A 16,045-nucleotide genomic window follows, 5' to 3' on the forward strand; every position below is an offset into this window, starting at 1 on the left:
GAACTGAGAAGATTTTTTTTCTTCATTATGCACTTCGAGAAAAAAGTCAAGATGTCGAGAAGAAAAAGTCAAGAAGAAAAGTCGAAAAGTCGAGAAGAAAAGTCGAAAAGTCGAGAAGAAAAGTCGAAAAGAAAAGTCGAGAAGAAAAGTCGAAAAGTCGAGAAGAAAAGTCGAAAAGTCGAGAAGAAAAGTCGAAAAGTCGAAAAGAAAAGTCGAAAAGAAAAGTCGAAAAGAAAAGTCGAAAAGAAAAGTCGAAAAGAAAAGTCGAAATAAGTCGAGATAAGTCGAGAAGACAAGTGGAAATAAGTCGAAATAAGTCTTGTATAAGCCTTAGAAGGAAAACACATTCTGCATGAATCTATATTAGTTAGAACTGAGAAGATTTTTTTTCTTCATTATGCACTTCGAGAAAAAAAGTCAAGATGTCGAGAAGAAAAGTCGAGAAGAAGTCGAAAAGTCGAGAAGAAAAGTCGAGAAGAAGTCGAAAAGTCGAGAAGAAAAGTCGAGAAGTCGAGAAGTCGAAAAGTCGAGACGAAGTCGAAAAGTCGAGAAGTCGAAAAGTCGAGAAGAAGTCGAAAAGTCGAGAAGAAGTCGAAAAGTCGAGAAGAAGTCGAAAAGTCGAGAAGAAGTCGAAAAGTCGAGAAGAAAAGTCGAGAAGAAAAGTCGAGAAGAAAAGTCGAGAAGAAAAGTCGAGAAGAAAAGTCGAGAAGAAAAGTCGAAAAGTCGAAAAAAGTCGAGAAGAAAAGTCGAAAAGTAAAGTGGAAATAAGTCGAGAAGAAAAGTGGAAATAAGTCGAGAAGAAAAGTGGAAATAAGTCGAGAAGAAAAGTGGAAATAAGTCGAGAAGAAAAGTGGAAATAAGTCGAGAAGAAAAGTGGAAATAAGTCGAGAAGAAAAGTGGAAATAAGTCGAGAAGAAAAGTGGAAATAAGTCGAGAAGAAAAGTGGAAATAAGTCGAGAAGAAAAGTCGAGAAGAAAAGTCAAAATGTCGAGAAAAGTCAAAATGTTGAGAAAAGTCAAAATGTCGAGAAAAGTCAAAATGTTGAGAAAAGTCAAAATGTCGAGAAAAAAGTCAGTCGAGAAAAAAGTCGAAATGTTGAGAAAAAGGAAAAAAAAAAAAAAGGAAAAAAAAGATCAAATATTTTTGAAAAAGCTCCAGGAGGCCACTAGGGCTGCGCTAAATAGACGCTTCATAAATAAAATCATAAGTTGAGAACGCTGAACTTATCGCCCATTTGAAGAACCTGCAAAGTATGAGCTCAAACAGTTCACATTTGAAATGAGAGAAACACAAGCTTCACTGCTCTTCTTTTATTCAGGCACACTGTGACCACTTCCATGAGTCAAAGCAGTCCCAGCGTCTGACACCACACCCACCACCAACACCACCGGACCCCCCCCCCCTGGGCTTCTCCAGCAGTGAGACTGAATGCATAGAGACCAGCATCAAGCAGAGCTGTGAGGAAACTTCACCGGATCACAAGCCATTCATCCAAATGGCTCAACATCCAAAAGCCAGTTGAAACAAACAAAAAAGAAAACAAAAAAAAGGCACAAATTCAGAACATTGCATAAGAGTTATGACTGACAGGTGAGGCTACTGGCTGTAGGAGTCATACGATTCACAATGGTTTCCAGCAGCGGGACACAGATGTCCTCAGGTCACAGGGAGCAACGCCATCATGGACCCACTGAACTACATTCAAGGACATCCACGGTCCAAACCCAAGCTGAACCTCAACCTGTGTGAATGGGCTTCGTGGTGAAGAGGTTCTCCATCCTCACAGAGAGCAAAGCGAACGGTCTCCTGTCAGCAGTTCAGTCCTGGTACAGCAGGAAGCCAGAGAAGGTGCTGTACTTCCACGTGCTGCCATAGATGGCGCCGCGGTGCAACCTGAGCCACACCTGGTCTCCCTGGAAGAGCGGCAGGATGGCGTGGTTGCTGGCCGTCTCGTGGTCCGGGGCCCCGTCGTTGGCGTACGCCGACACCATCACGTCCTCGTTCCTCATCAGGTTGACGTACAGCGGCACGTTGATGGCCAGCTTCAGGATGTGGAAGATGAAGACGTAGGTGCCGCTCACGGGGCAGGTGAAGCGGCCGATGTGGGTGTCGTACATCTCCCCCAGGTTGCTGTGCAGCTGGTCGAACACGATGGGCTGGTCCAGGTTCCCCGGGGCGAAGTTGACGGTGCGGGAGGCGGTGAAGGCCACCCTGAGCGGCTGGGACAGCGGGTACAGCTGCATGGGCAGCAGCTGGGCGGGGGGGTGGCTGTGGGGGGTCAGCGGGACCTCCACCGTGGACACAGACATGGAGTCCCCGTGACCCGAGTCCACGATGGTGAAGCCGCCCTCCCGGTCCGGACTGCTGACCTGGGACGAGTCGCTCCAGGCCACTGCAAACCAAACACAACGGGTCACAATCAGTGCATTTACATGGGAAGTTTAATTCCTCTTTAATTCAGAATCAAAATTAAATCCGATTTAAAATAAGTAAAAATTACCATGTAAACACCTAATTCCGAATGAAAATGGCCATTCCGAATTAAACTTAATTCCGGAGTAAGTGGCTGGTTTATTCCGATTTTAAATCTGAATAGAATAGATCATGTAAGATCATGTATACACTCATTCCTCTTTAAATTAATTCTGGTCTTTCTGCGCTGCTCGTTCCCTTTCCCGTCTGTCTCCATGACACTTATATTCCACGCTGGGGTTGTTTTCCCAAACAAAGTTTCAAGATGGCAGCACGCAGTAAACGCTGGTCAAGAGCAGAGACCATTTATTTAAACGGGACCTATTATGAAAAACAGGTTTTTTCTTGCTTTAACATGTATAAAGTGGTCTCCCCTCAGCCTGCCAACTCAGAGAAGGAGGAAAGCAACCAAATTCTGCAGTGTCTGTACAGCCGCCTGGATGAGCCGTCCAGTGTGATATGGATCTACGAGCCAATAAGATTCTGCTCCTGTCGTTACGTAATTCTGTGTCCTCATCACTTTAATTTCTACAACAAATCCTGCCTTGAAGTCGGACCAAGTGTCAAGACTTTTGTATGCCTTCAAGCTTTACTTCGTGTATTTCCCCGGAGTAGAAATTAAGTACATATAAATATCAGGGAACTTGATTCGTGGCCAAATAATAATGTCCATGGACCACTGGTTCTTGGTAACTGTACCAAATATTAATGTCCATGGACCACTGGTTCTTGGGGTAACTGTACCAAATATTAATGTCCATGGACCACTGGTTCTTGGTAACTGTACCAAATATTAATGTCCATGGACCACTGGTTCTTGGGGTAACTGTACCAAATATTAATGTCCATGGACCACTGGTTCTTGGTAACTGTACCAAATATTAATGTCCATGGACCACTGGTTCTTGGTAACTGTACCAAATATTAATGTCCATGGACCACTGGTTCTTGGTAACTGTACCAAATATTAATGTCCATGGACCACTGGTTCTTGGTAACTGTACCAAATATTAATGTCCATGGACCACTGGTTCTTGGGGTAACTGTACCAAATATTAATGTCCATGGACCACTGGTTCTTGGTAACTGTACCAAATATTAATGTCCATGGACCACTGGTTCTTGGTAACTGTACCAAATATTAATGTCCATGGACCACTGGTTCTTGGTAACTGTACCAAATATTAATGTCCATGGACCACTGGTTCTTGGGGTAACTGTACCAAATATTAATGTCCATGGACCACTGGTTCTTGGGGTAACTGTACCAAATATTAATGTCCATGGACCACTGGTTCTTGGTAACTGTACCAAATATTAATGTCCATGGACCACTGGTTCTTGGTAACTGTACCAAATATTAATGTCCATGGACCACTGGTTCTTGGTAACTGTACCAAATATTAATGTCCATGGACCACTGGTTCTTGGTAACTGTACCAAATATTAATGTCCATGGACCACTGGTTCTTGGTAACTGTACCAAATATTAATGTCCATGGACCACTGGTTCTTGGTAACTGTACCAAATATTAATGTCCATGGACCACTGGTTCTTGGGGTAACTGTACCAAATATTAATGTCCATGGACCACTGGTTCTTGGTGTAACTGTACCAAATATTAATGTCCATGGACCACTGGTTCTTGGTAACTGTACCAAATATTAATGTCCATGGACCACTGGTTCTTGGTAACTGTACCAAATATTAATGTCCATGGACCACTGGTTCTTGGTAACTGTACCAAATATTAATGTCCATGGACCACTGGTTCTTGGTAACTGTACCAAATATTAATGTCCATGGACCACTGGTTCTTGGTAACTGTACCAAATATTAATGTCCATGGACCACTGGTTCTTGGTAACTGTACCAAATATTAATGTCCATGGACCACTGGTTCTTGGTAACTGTACCAAATATTAATGTCCATGGACCACTGGATCTTGGTAACTGTACCAAATATTAATGTCCATGGACCACTGGATCTTGGTAACTGTACCAAATATTAATGTCCATGGACCACTGGTTCTTGGTAACTGTACCAAATATTAATGTCCATGGACCACTGGTTCTTGGTAACTGTACCAAATATTAATGTCCATGGACCACTGGTTCTTGGTAACTGTACCAAATATTAATGTCCATGGACCACTGGTTCTTGGTAACTGTACCAAATATTAATGTCCATGGACCACTGGTTCTTGGTAACTGTACCAAATATGAATGTCCATGGACCACTGGTTCTTGGTAACTGTACCAAATATTAATGTCCATGGACCACTGGTTCTTGGGGTAACTGTACCAAATATTAATGTCCATGGACCACTGGTTCTTGGGGTAACTGTACCAAATATTAATGTCCATGGACCACTGGTTCTTGGTAACTGTACCAAATATTAATGTCCATGGACCACTGGTTCTTGGTAACTGTACCAAATATTAATGTCCATGGACCACTGGTTCTTGGTAACTGTACCAAATATTAATGTCCATGGAACACTGGTTCTTGGTAACTGTACCAAATATTAATGTCCATGGACCACTGGTTCTTGGGGTAACTGTACCAAATATTAATGTCCATGGACCACTGGTTCTTGGTAACTGTACCAAATATTAATGTCCATGGACCACTGGTTCTTGGGGTAACTGTACCAAATATTAATGTCCATGGACCACTGGTTCTTGGGGTAACTGTACCAAATATTAATGTCCATGGACCACTGGTTCTTGGGGTAACTGTACCAAATATTAATGTCCATGGACCACTGGTTCTTGGGGTAACTGTACCAAATATTAATGTCCATGGACCACTGGTTCTTGGTAACTGTACCAAATATTAATGTCCATGGACCACTGGTTCTTGGGGTAACTGTACCAAATATTAATGTCCATGGACCACTGGTTCTTGGTAACTGTACCAAATATTAATGTCCATGGACCACTGGTTCTTCAGGTAACTGTACCAAATATTAATGTCCATGGACCACTGGTTCTTGGTAACTGTACCAAATATTAATGTCCATGGACCACTGGTTCTTCAGGTAACTGTACCAAATATTAATGTCCATGGACCACTGGTTCTTGGTAACTGTACCAAATATTAATGTCCATGGACCACTGGTTCTTGGTAACTGTACCAAATATTAATGTCCATGGACCACTGGTTCTTGGTAACTGTACCAAATATTAATGTCCATGGACCACTGGTTCTTGGTAACTGTACCAAATATTAATGTCCATGGACCACTGGTTCTTGGTAACTGTACCAAATATTAATGTCCATGGACCACTGGTTCTTGGGGTAACTGTACCAAATATTAATGTCCATGGACCACTGGTTCTTGGTAACTGTACCAAATATTAATGTCCATGGACCACTGGTTCTTGGGGTAACTGTACCAAATATTAATGTCCATGGACCACTGGTTCTTGGTAACTGTACCAAATATTAATGTCCATGGACCACTGGTTCTTGGTAACTGTACCAAATATTAATGTCCATGGACCACTGGTTCTTGGTAACTGTACCAAATATTAATGTCCATGGACCACTGGTTCTTCAGGTAACTGTACCAAATATTAATGTCCATGGACCACTGGTTCTTGGTAACTGTACCAAATATTAATGTCCATGGACCACTGGTTCTTCAGGTAACTGTACGGGTCACTGTCAAGTCCAACTGACGCTAATTTAAACCCTATTATCCCGTCTTCTCCACTAGTTGCAGACATTTTTGCTGCTCAGTGAGAGTAAGGGGACCAGTGGGGAAGTGACGTTAATGCAGACCCTCTATTGTATCCCAGATCCTTCATCTCCTAAAGCTGAACTGAATGGAATCCTGGGTAATGTGATGTTAACCATCAAGATGTTTGGTTCACTTCTGCTGTGGTTATTTCACCCGTACGTTGTCTTGTTTTTAGTTTGTCTATATATTTTTCAGGAGGTCCACCCTGTCAGGTTGTCCTGAGGCCAAACGGATTAAAAATGTCCAGTGATCAAAACAACAGACTCATCATTTGAAGGGGGAAATTGACTGTGCCCTCGGTGGTGTCTAATGATCCTCGAAGGACATGGGGATTTCTCTGCTGAAATTCTTGTCTAAAACTCATTTTTGCTGACTTTTAAAACAATCAAACAAGACCATTGAAGTTGGGGGTCTGTAGTTGGATGTCCTTTAACCTGGACACGGAAGTACATACCATGTGGTGACGGTGGTTCCTGTAGACCTCCCTGAGCTTTTTATTGTGTCTGTTAGACCCCATCCCGAATCTAACTACTCAAAAGTTGCAGTAATTAAACAAAAAAACCCCAACCTTCTCTTGACCCAGACAGTTTAGCTAATATAGACCAATTTCCAATGTTCCATTTGTATCTAAAATTCTAGAAAAGGCAGTTGCAAGTCAGTTATGTGACCATCTGTATAGAAATTGTCTATTTGAAGTCTTTTATTCAGGGTTCAGTGCTAGGGCCAATCTTGTTCAGTTTATACATGCAGCCCTTGGGAAGTATAATCCAGAATCACGGCATACACTTTCATTGTTATGCTGATGATACGCAGCTCTACTTGTCTATGAAGCCGGATGAGACAGAACCGTTAGTTAAACTTCAGGCATGTCTTAGGGACATCAAGGACTGGATGTCCGGAAATGTTTTGCTTCTAAATTCAGACAAAACAGATTATTTTTGGCCCAAAGCATTTTAGGAAGGGATTAGATGGTGTTGCGATGTTTAGTAAAGCCTGTAGTTAGTGTAAACTCTATTGTGTTAGGGCTGCAGCTACAGGACCAGACTATAATAGTTTGTCTCAAACATAGCTTTGTTTTAGATATTCTGCTACCTCAGTGTCTGCTTTCTACACCTGTTTCTATAGTGGTCTCTGTAGTCCACCAACTAACCAGGTACCAGCCATATGTACGTAGAAGTTCTCCAGTTAACGATCATTAATACTAATATATCCGCTCTTTTGGACCTTTGACAATATATCAGTTTCTCTCTGTTCCTTATCCTCTTTCCTAGCTCTCTTATCATGCTGGTCTTCTGCAGGAGAGTCCCCCCTTATGATCCAGTTCCTGGTCCAGGTTTATTTCCTCCAAAAGGCAAATTTTTGACTTGCCGTTTATGTAATTAATTGTTTTGTAACAGATGCTATGTAAATAAAGTTGAACTGAATCATCAGGGTGCTCACCTGAATACAGTCAGCACAATCTAACAGAGACCTGCTGGTGTTCTTACCACTGGAGTTCTGTCTCCCTCCTCGTCTGTAGTAGTGTTGGTATCCGGAATCCTGAAGATGAGAACACAAATAAGTATTTAAACTGATGCTTGGAGACATTTTGTAAAGCTACCTTTTCACTCCAAAAGTAAAAACAAGCCGAAACTACAGTCTACAGTATCGTTGATACTGTAGACTTTACAAGAACCCACATGGTTGATAACATTCTGTTTTAGAGTCTTGAAAACATTACTGGGAATAAAATAACTACGTTAAACTTGGTTCAAGTCCGATTTAAAACGTCAGTCCATTTAGTTCATGTGAGCAGAAGTATCTCATCACCGACCGGGGCCAAACTCTCACACATCACAAACAGCTGCTCAAATAATCGGTCCAAATAACAAATAATCAGAACCAAATATTAAATCCATCTCTGGCCAACCACCGTAGAACAAGACCACTACATATAACCCCACTACGATCTGGTACAGAACTCTTAAGTTCAGGAGGCTCGACTGGGGAAAAGCCTGATCCCTGCAGCCACAGCTGCCCTGAACAGCAGGCTGATCTGTCTGTCTGCTTTTGTGCTGTCATTTAAAGGGGACCTATTATGAAAAACAGGTTTTCTCTGTCTTTAACATATATAAAGTGGTCTCCCCTCAACCTGCCAACTCAGAGAAGGAGGAAAGCAACCAAATTCTGCAGTGTCTGTACAGCCGCCTGGATGAGCCGTCCAGTATGATGTGACTTCTTCGAGTCGTTCAGATTCTGCACATTTTAGTTACGTAATCAAAATGCAAACCACGCCCACAACTATAAAACCGGTTAACTGCATGTGAGCGTCCGACTATCGTAGCACTGCGTGACATCGGACGCTCTCTGTCCATCTCCCTCCAGCAGCTGCCACTTTATTGAGGTTTTTGTAGTGAAATGAGGAGGAATCATAGAGATAACTTCTCATTTCAACTAACTGGATCAGCCGTTACTCATCCATGACTGTTTCCTACAGCGCTTTAAACCGGCTTTCAACGCGAGCAGCATCGCTGTGGCCAGTTAGGACAGTCCAATAGAAAATAAAGCATTGGAATTGATTTTGTTGCTGACGCTCGCTCAAATCGCATGCAGTTATGACACGGTGTTAGGACCGCCGGCCGGAGCTTCCACCATTTTTCCGTAGAGGTGTATCGCGTCATTCAGGCAGCCAATCAGCACAGAGCCTCATTATCATAGCCCCGCCCACTCAGAATCCCACATAGATAATGAGGTTAGAGAATGAGACATAGCTCAGAGGCTGAATTTCTAATTTATTTAGCAAAAACAATCAAAAGCTTGTTTTTAAGACATTCAAGGCCTGTTTAAAATAGAGGTTTAGATCCCATAATAGGTCCCCTTTAGGTTGTCTTGTTGTTACGCATGTCATTTATTTATTGTTGATGAAATGTACTGCAAGTGAAGACAAATCTCCCTACGGGACAAATAACATATCTAAAATCTAAATCAATGTTCACCATTGTTCTTGTAGTTTGTTGTGCTGGTCTCCCCCCGCCCTCTCTCTTCTGTGCATGTTTGCAGGCCTGAGCTTCAGGAGCAAAGCGTATAGGTTTGTGAATGTTTATGTTCAGCATTTGTGCGTCAGTACTGAAGCTCGACGAACAGCTCTGCTCATTCCCGTTTACTTTTATCATCAAATCAATCTATATTTACATAGCACTTTTCATACTAATAAAAAATGCAACGCAAAGCGCTTTACATAAAACATAAACCTTAATAATATGCCTCATTGTCAAAAATAACAGCCAGGTTCTTTACACAATGTGATGGTTTAAAATCTTGCAGTTTTGTTAAAGGTTTCTCTCTCTTGGCTTCAGGACCAATAATTAAAACTTCTGTTTTGTCCTGGTCGAGCTGTAAGAAGTTCTCTGCCATCCATGACTTTATATCTAAAATACAGTTAAGAAGGGTATCAATTGGTTTTGTGTCTTCAGGAGACGCGGCGATGTACAGCTGTGTATTGTCAGCGTAACTATGAAAATTGATGCCGTGCCCCCAAATGGAAGCAATCATCACATCTTCACGAGACAAACACACAAAACTCATCAGGTTACTTTGATTCAGGTTGAAGCTTCACTAAGACATTTCAGTGGGAAATGAGGTCAGATGTGGTTCTTTCTTGGTTCAGATGTAAATCAGGAGTTTCAAACATGAAGGTTTAATTTAAATCCGTTTACTTCAGCAGGCCGATCAGAACATACGTTGGTGTTTTACTACTTTATTGTTGGTTCCGTCAGCTGGCAACACTTTCGGGCGGTACGCACAAACCCACGCAAAGTTGATCTTTGAACATCCTGGCGTGTGCGTGGACGATGGCGTACACATGTTTTGTACATGAGGCCCCTTGTCCTTCAGAGGGTTCTGGGACCTGGACAGTGACTTTTACTCTGCATTCTTGCAGCCATTAGCCACGATCGTCAGCAGCATTTCTGTACAGATGATTCTCAGGTGTCCATGTCCATGAAAGCTGCCGGACTAGAAACATGTTTCAATGACAAAGACCTGGACGACTGATGAATCCCTGTTATTAAACTCAGATCAGACTCCTGTGGTGTTTTAAAAAGACCTATGATACCAGTAGTTGATAACTAATTGGAATAAAATGGAATATAAGTGGACTGTGCTTAACACAGTGTAAAGTGCTTTTATTTGTTTATTTTTAAATGGTGCTGAACACTTGTGAACTGAGGTTGGATTATGATTTCACAGAACAGAAATGAAAAAAAAAGGAATGGACTCACTCTGGCAGCGTACAGGGGAGGGCCGGAGTCCCGGAAATGAGCCTGAGACATGTAGGAGCCTCCTGGGGAGAAGTAGGCAGTCAGGAAAACTTCTTACAAATTAAATAGAGAAAAAACATTAAAAAGGTTTCCCATTCTAGTCCTGGAGGGCTGCATGTTTGGGATGTTTCCTGCTCAAGCACGCCTGACTCATATGGATGGGTCATCTTCACTTGTTATCAATCTCAACACTAATCTGTTCAGTACGGAAGAGTATTAGGGCCATGCAGGAGAAAAAATATTTGAAAGGAGGAAGATTTTTTTTTTTTTTTTTTTTTATTGTGCACCTCGAGGAAAAAAGTCAAATGTCGAGAAAAAAGTCGAAATGCCGAGATTAATGTTGAAATGTACGGAAGCGTATTGCATTCACTTGAGAAAAAAAAAAAATCTGCTTGGTTTTTCTGAATTAACAAGATAATTATCTCAGAATTCTGAGAAAGGTTTTAATTAAAAAAAAATAATTCTGCTCTGTTTTTCTGAATTAACCTCACAACTTGCAAGAAACTGTCATTCCCTTGAGAACTCTATTTCATGGAAGAAAACCTGTTCCTGTCCAGTTTAATCCAGTTTTATTTTGCTTTTGGTTTGAAACATTGGGAGATAGTCTTGTGTTTAAGTTATATAGATGGTATTGTTATTAGTTTCTCGATTTTGCGCAGGAACCTCAGGACTTTGTGGTTGTGACAGCTTCTCGCAGGTTGTAAACAGAGCAGATTTATTTTTTTTTTCATTAAAACTTCTCGGAATTCTGAGATAATTATCTCGTTAATTCAGAAAAACAGCAGATTTTTTTCTTATTAAAATTTTATCTCGTTAATTCAGAAAAACAGCAGATTTTTTTAAATTAAAATGTTATCTCGTTAATTCATAAAAACAGCAGATTTTTTTAAATTAAAATTTTATCTCGTTAATTCAGAAAAACAGAGCAGATTTTTCCTTTCCTCAAGTGAATGTAATACGCTTCCGTTGAAATGCAATTTCAAGAAAAAAAGTCAAAATTTCATAAATAAAGTTGAAATTTCGAGGATAAAGTTGAAATTTCAAGAATTGAAATACATTTCTACTTTTTTCTCAACATTTCAACATTTTTCTCGAAGTGCATAATAATAAAAAAAAAATTTCCTCTAAATATTTGTATTTTTCTCCTGCCTGGCCCTGATACTCTTCCGTAGTTCATGACGCCAGTGTGATGGAGCAGGAAACATTAGAACCTGCAGGACAGACGTCTTTGAAGACCAGAGTTGGGAACAGTGATGGTGCAACGCTAACCAACCACCCTTAATCCTGAAACAAAAACAGCAGAGAAAGCAGACACGGTGAAAAGTGTGAAGCAGGACAGACGTGGATAGATACCTCGGTGCCACCAAGAAGAGCGAGGGTTTTGTGCCAGTCCCTTGCCACCACGTGCCATACCTCTGACGGATCCTCTGTAGTACGACTGGCTGGGCCGAGCCGCGCCACCACCTAACTGTCCCGGAGACAGGAAACTCTGCCCACTGCTGTTCACCGAGTAATCTGACTGGTACACTGAGACCACACAGGGAGGCAAGGCAAGTTTATTTATATAGCACATTTCACACGAGCATAGACTAATGTGCTCAAATACTTAAACAAAATTACAGGGTTACAATAACAGAAAAGGATGTCAAGAGAAACAACAACAACAATAATTCCATTATAACAAAAATGCCATCACTCAGCCAATCATGTAAAGTTTAGTCAAACGCCTGTGCAAAAAGGTAGGTTTTTAGTCTGCTTTTGAAAGAAGGCTGTTGGAGCAGACCTTGGTTCCTGTTGGAGCAGACCTTAGTTCCTGCAGAGAGGAATTCCAGAGTGTGTAGTAGTGACTGAAAGCACCATGAGAAGATCTAGTGTAGATTCTAGGTATGATGAGAAGACTTATTTGATGAACTAAGGCGGGTGTCGGCAACCCAAAATGTTGAAAGAGCCATGTTGGACCAAAAACACAAAAAACAAATATTTCTGGAGCCGCAAAAAATTAAAAGTCTTGCATAAGCCTTAGAATGAAGGAAACACATGCTGTATGTATCTATATTAATTAGAACTGGGGGAAGATTTTTTTTTTCATTATGCATTTTGAGAAAAAAGTCGAAATGTCAAGATTAATGTTGAAGTACAATCTTGAGAAAAAAGTCGAAATGTCGAGGAAAAAAGTCAAAATGTCAAGAAAAATGTCAAAATGTCGAAAAAAGGTCAAAATGTCGAAAAAAGGTCAAAATGTCGAAAAAAGGTCAAAATGTCGAGAAAAAAGTCAAAATGTCGAGATTAAAAAAGGAAAAAGAAAAGAGAAAAAAGGAAAAAAAGAGCCGCGGGTTGCCGACCCCTGATCTTAGGGATCTGTCATGTATTCAGCATGTCAACCATGTAGGAGGGAGCTAAGCCATTCATAGATTTAAAGACAATAAGAAGTACTTGATAAAAGCATGAAGCAGTTTTTCAGAGTCTGATTGTGACAGAAAGCATCTTACTTTAGATATATTTCTGAGATGATAGAAGGCAGTTCTGGAGACATTAGCTATGTGTTTCTGGAAGTTAAGATCAGCATCTAAAATAACACCCAGGTTTTTGACAAGCTCACAAGGTTTTACTGACAGAGTTAACAAAGGGAGAATTTGTTGCCTCAGAGCACTTGGACCAACTAAAAGAATCTCTGTTTTTTCCTTAAACAGCTGTTAAAATTTAGTTGCCATCCAATACTTGATATCTGTAATTTATTGAATGAGGTCATTGACTGGGCTCAAATGATTGGCAGTAACAGATACATATAATTGTGTGTCATCAGCATAAGAATGATATTGAATATTATGATGCCGAATGATGGATACGAGTGGTACCATATACAAATTGAAAAGTAGAGGACCTAGATTTGACCCTTGAACAGTCTGGACGTAAGTCCTGTGATGGGCCGCGGGGCCCCTGGTGTGCAGGGGTCAACCTACCCAGCTGAGGCTCGTCGTCGGCCGGGGCGAACTCTGGCGGGGTTTGGGTGCTGACGGTGCTGTAGCGCGTCTCAAAGACCGGCGGGCTCAGCTTGTAGTGCGGATCCCCGTTCTGGGGCAGGGCGGAGCCGGCCTTGAAGACCTGCAGGAGCAGAGGGTCAGGGACACCAGAGGACTGTATGTAGAGATGCACCGATCGATCGGCAACCCATCGGTATCGGCCGATAATGCTCCTATCGGTTTTGATTGGAGATCGGAAAATCAAAGTTCAAAGCGGGCCGATCAGATGACGTTTAGAACAACAAACCGCCGCCCGTGCGTGTGTTCCCACACCTCAGACCCGGGTGTCCTAAGAGGGCGTGGCCGTCTCTACAAAACATCAACATTGATTACGTTTACATGCAGTCAAAATTCAGGTTAAGGTCAATATTCCGGTTACTGAAACATTGGGAATAATCTTTCCATGCGTGAGTAAACAGGGTTATCCCCGTTTACATGGTAATGAATCATTTGGGATATCTAGATCAAACCAGCGACGCACCGAGAACGTCATGATGCAATTCCCGTCATTTCAGATTCTTCTTCCTGTATCCAAATCAATAACAGCAGCATGGAGGATAATGAACAGCCCAGTAGAAGTCGTTTTGTTTCTCGGTCCTGTAGTTCTCCTTTTCCAGCGTCTTCCAGCGGAGCTTGATCTGGTCTGGCATTCCTACAAATGCTGCTTCGCGCAACTTTTCTCTCACCTTCTTGTAAATCTCGTTATCCCGGTACTTTCTACCGTCTACAAATGCAGAAATGTTCATATCCTTCATTACATTTATGAAGTGATTAGTCTCCTCCTGGTCTTGTGTTTCTCCGTGTTTAGAAGAACTTCCTGGACTCAAAAGACCAGGATTCCTTGTGAACAGAGCATGTGCAGAAAACAAATTCATGTTCCGTTTGATGGGGATGTTCCGTTTGGTGTTTACATGACCCAATATTCAGGTTAGAAAAGGAGTAACCTCTGGCTCATATTCATATTTTAAAAAACCGGAATATGAGCAAATTCCCGTTATTCAAAGGGGTTATTGGTGTTTACATGGCCGTGCAAAACCGGGTTATTGCTAATATTCCAGTTGGAAAAGGGTTATTGATGCATGGAAACGTAGTCAGTGAAAGTGCCGTTGCTGGTATTGGAGTTTTACAATGTCCGAAAAGGACAAAAAATTTGCATTTTGCAAGGTGTGTCCAAAGGAGAAACCCCGAGAAGGAATGTTATAAAAGAATTTAAACACAACGAAGCTGATAAGACATGTGAAGGTTTTTCACATGGAGGAGTATATTGAGTTGCCAAAGCTGGCTGCCGCTAAGGCAGAGAAAGAACAGGAGCAACGCCGCTAACTCCGCTGAACGTAACAGAGACCGGTAAACGACAGCAAGAAAAATAAAGAACTACATCGTAAGGTAATTAATTCATATGTTTTGCTCAACAGCCGCTTTCTCTTGTATAAGACATCGTGTTTAAACGCATCGTTAGCAGCTTGGATCCCGGTACATGCTGCAGAGTCAAATATTTCGCTGATAAAATCCTGTCGGAGTTTTACCAGACTATACACAGTCCAAACCCTCATGCAGGACGACAGTCGTGTCAGTCGCTTCACGAGTCGTTTGGAGTTCTAGTGAAGAGTTTTGCTTCACTCACAAGAGTTTCCTCACACGCGGCGGATGCTAACGCTAAAGCTTTCACATAGCTTAATTCATCATTCATTTTTAATTTAAGATTTAATTCCTCTTTCCACAGGAAAACTATCGTTCATAGTTTACAACTTGTATCAACTTTTAGAGAGTGACATGTCTGCTGTTGGTACATATGTTGTACATAATTATTACCACAGGAAAGCTGAAGCTAGTAAGCTACACTTACTCTTTGTAAGCTGAGTAAATCGTCTCCAAGAGTCTCTAGAGGGTGAAATATTGCATATTGCCTCAGCCTGAAATAAAACAATTCATAATACTTTCTCATTTCCTAATTTTTATACCTAATACAATGTCAGTGTTGTACATGAGACAACAATATTGATGAATTTATGGATTTCGCGCTGTGATCGGTGATATCGGGATCGGCAAATACTGATTTTGGAGATCGGTGATCGTCCCTCAACATCCTGATCGGTGCATCTCTAGTTCCATTCACGGTTCCACTCACGGTCCTGTTGTGAGAGCCAGCGAAGGCTCATCCAGGTTAAACTTACTGACTGAATGTTCTGGAACTGTGCAGAGGTGAGGGCCCGTCTGGCAGGAGGGGTGGAGAAGGTCTCTGGCTGGGGTGGGGTGGAGGTGCAGGACCTCACCCCGTTACAGGGGGACTGCTTCCCCGAATCAGTCATTGGTGTCTAGTTCAGGGAGGGGTCAGTGCGTTAGCCTCACCTCCAGATCCAATAAGACTTCTTCTGATTGGACAACTTACACAAGGACTGCCCTTCTCTTCTAGACCGGCGACTGATTCCCTGCGGTAGTGAGGTGGGGGGGAAAACGACTTCCCGTCGGCCAGCTGCAGAGTCTCCTGCACAAACCAGACATTTT

General features: G+C 41.8%; 1 protein-coding gene across 1 annotated transcript in view; it reads right to left on the reverse strand.

The window, feature by feature from the left end:
• Window positions 1-1,364: 1,364 nt before the first annotated feature.
• The window catches only part of caprin2 (caprin family member 2), a 40,629-nt gene continuing 25,948 nt past the window's right edge, over window positions 1,365-16,045 (reverse strand). Inside the window, exons 15-21 of the mRNA XM_061714621.1 lie at window positions 15,930-16,025; window positions 15,715-15,855; window positions 13,481-13,622; window positions 11,874-12,047; window positions 10,482-10,543; window positions 7,710-7,761; window positions 1,365-2,392 (exon numbers count right to left, since the gene is read on the reverse strand). Coding sequence (XP_061570605.1) covers window positions 1,818-2,392; window positions 7,710-7,761; window positions 10,482-10,543; window positions 11,874-12,047; window positions 13,481-13,622; window positions 15,715-15,855; window positions 15,930-16,025 — 1,242 coding nt within the window. The 3' untranslated portion in view covers window positions 1,365-1,817. The remainder of the gene's footprint in view (window positions 2,393-7,709; window positions 7,762-10,481; window positions 10,544-11,873; window positions 12,048-13,480; window positions 13,623-15,714; window positions 15,856-15,929; window positions 16,026-16,045) is intronic.

The sequence above is a fragment of the Cololabis saira genome, chromosome 23, assembly GCF_033807715.1.
Source record: "Cololabis saira isolate AMF1-May2022 chromosome 23, fColSai1.1, whole genome shotgun sequence".
NCBI lineage: Eukaryota > Metazoa > Chordata > Actinopteri > Beloniformes > Belonidae > Cololabis > Cololabis saira.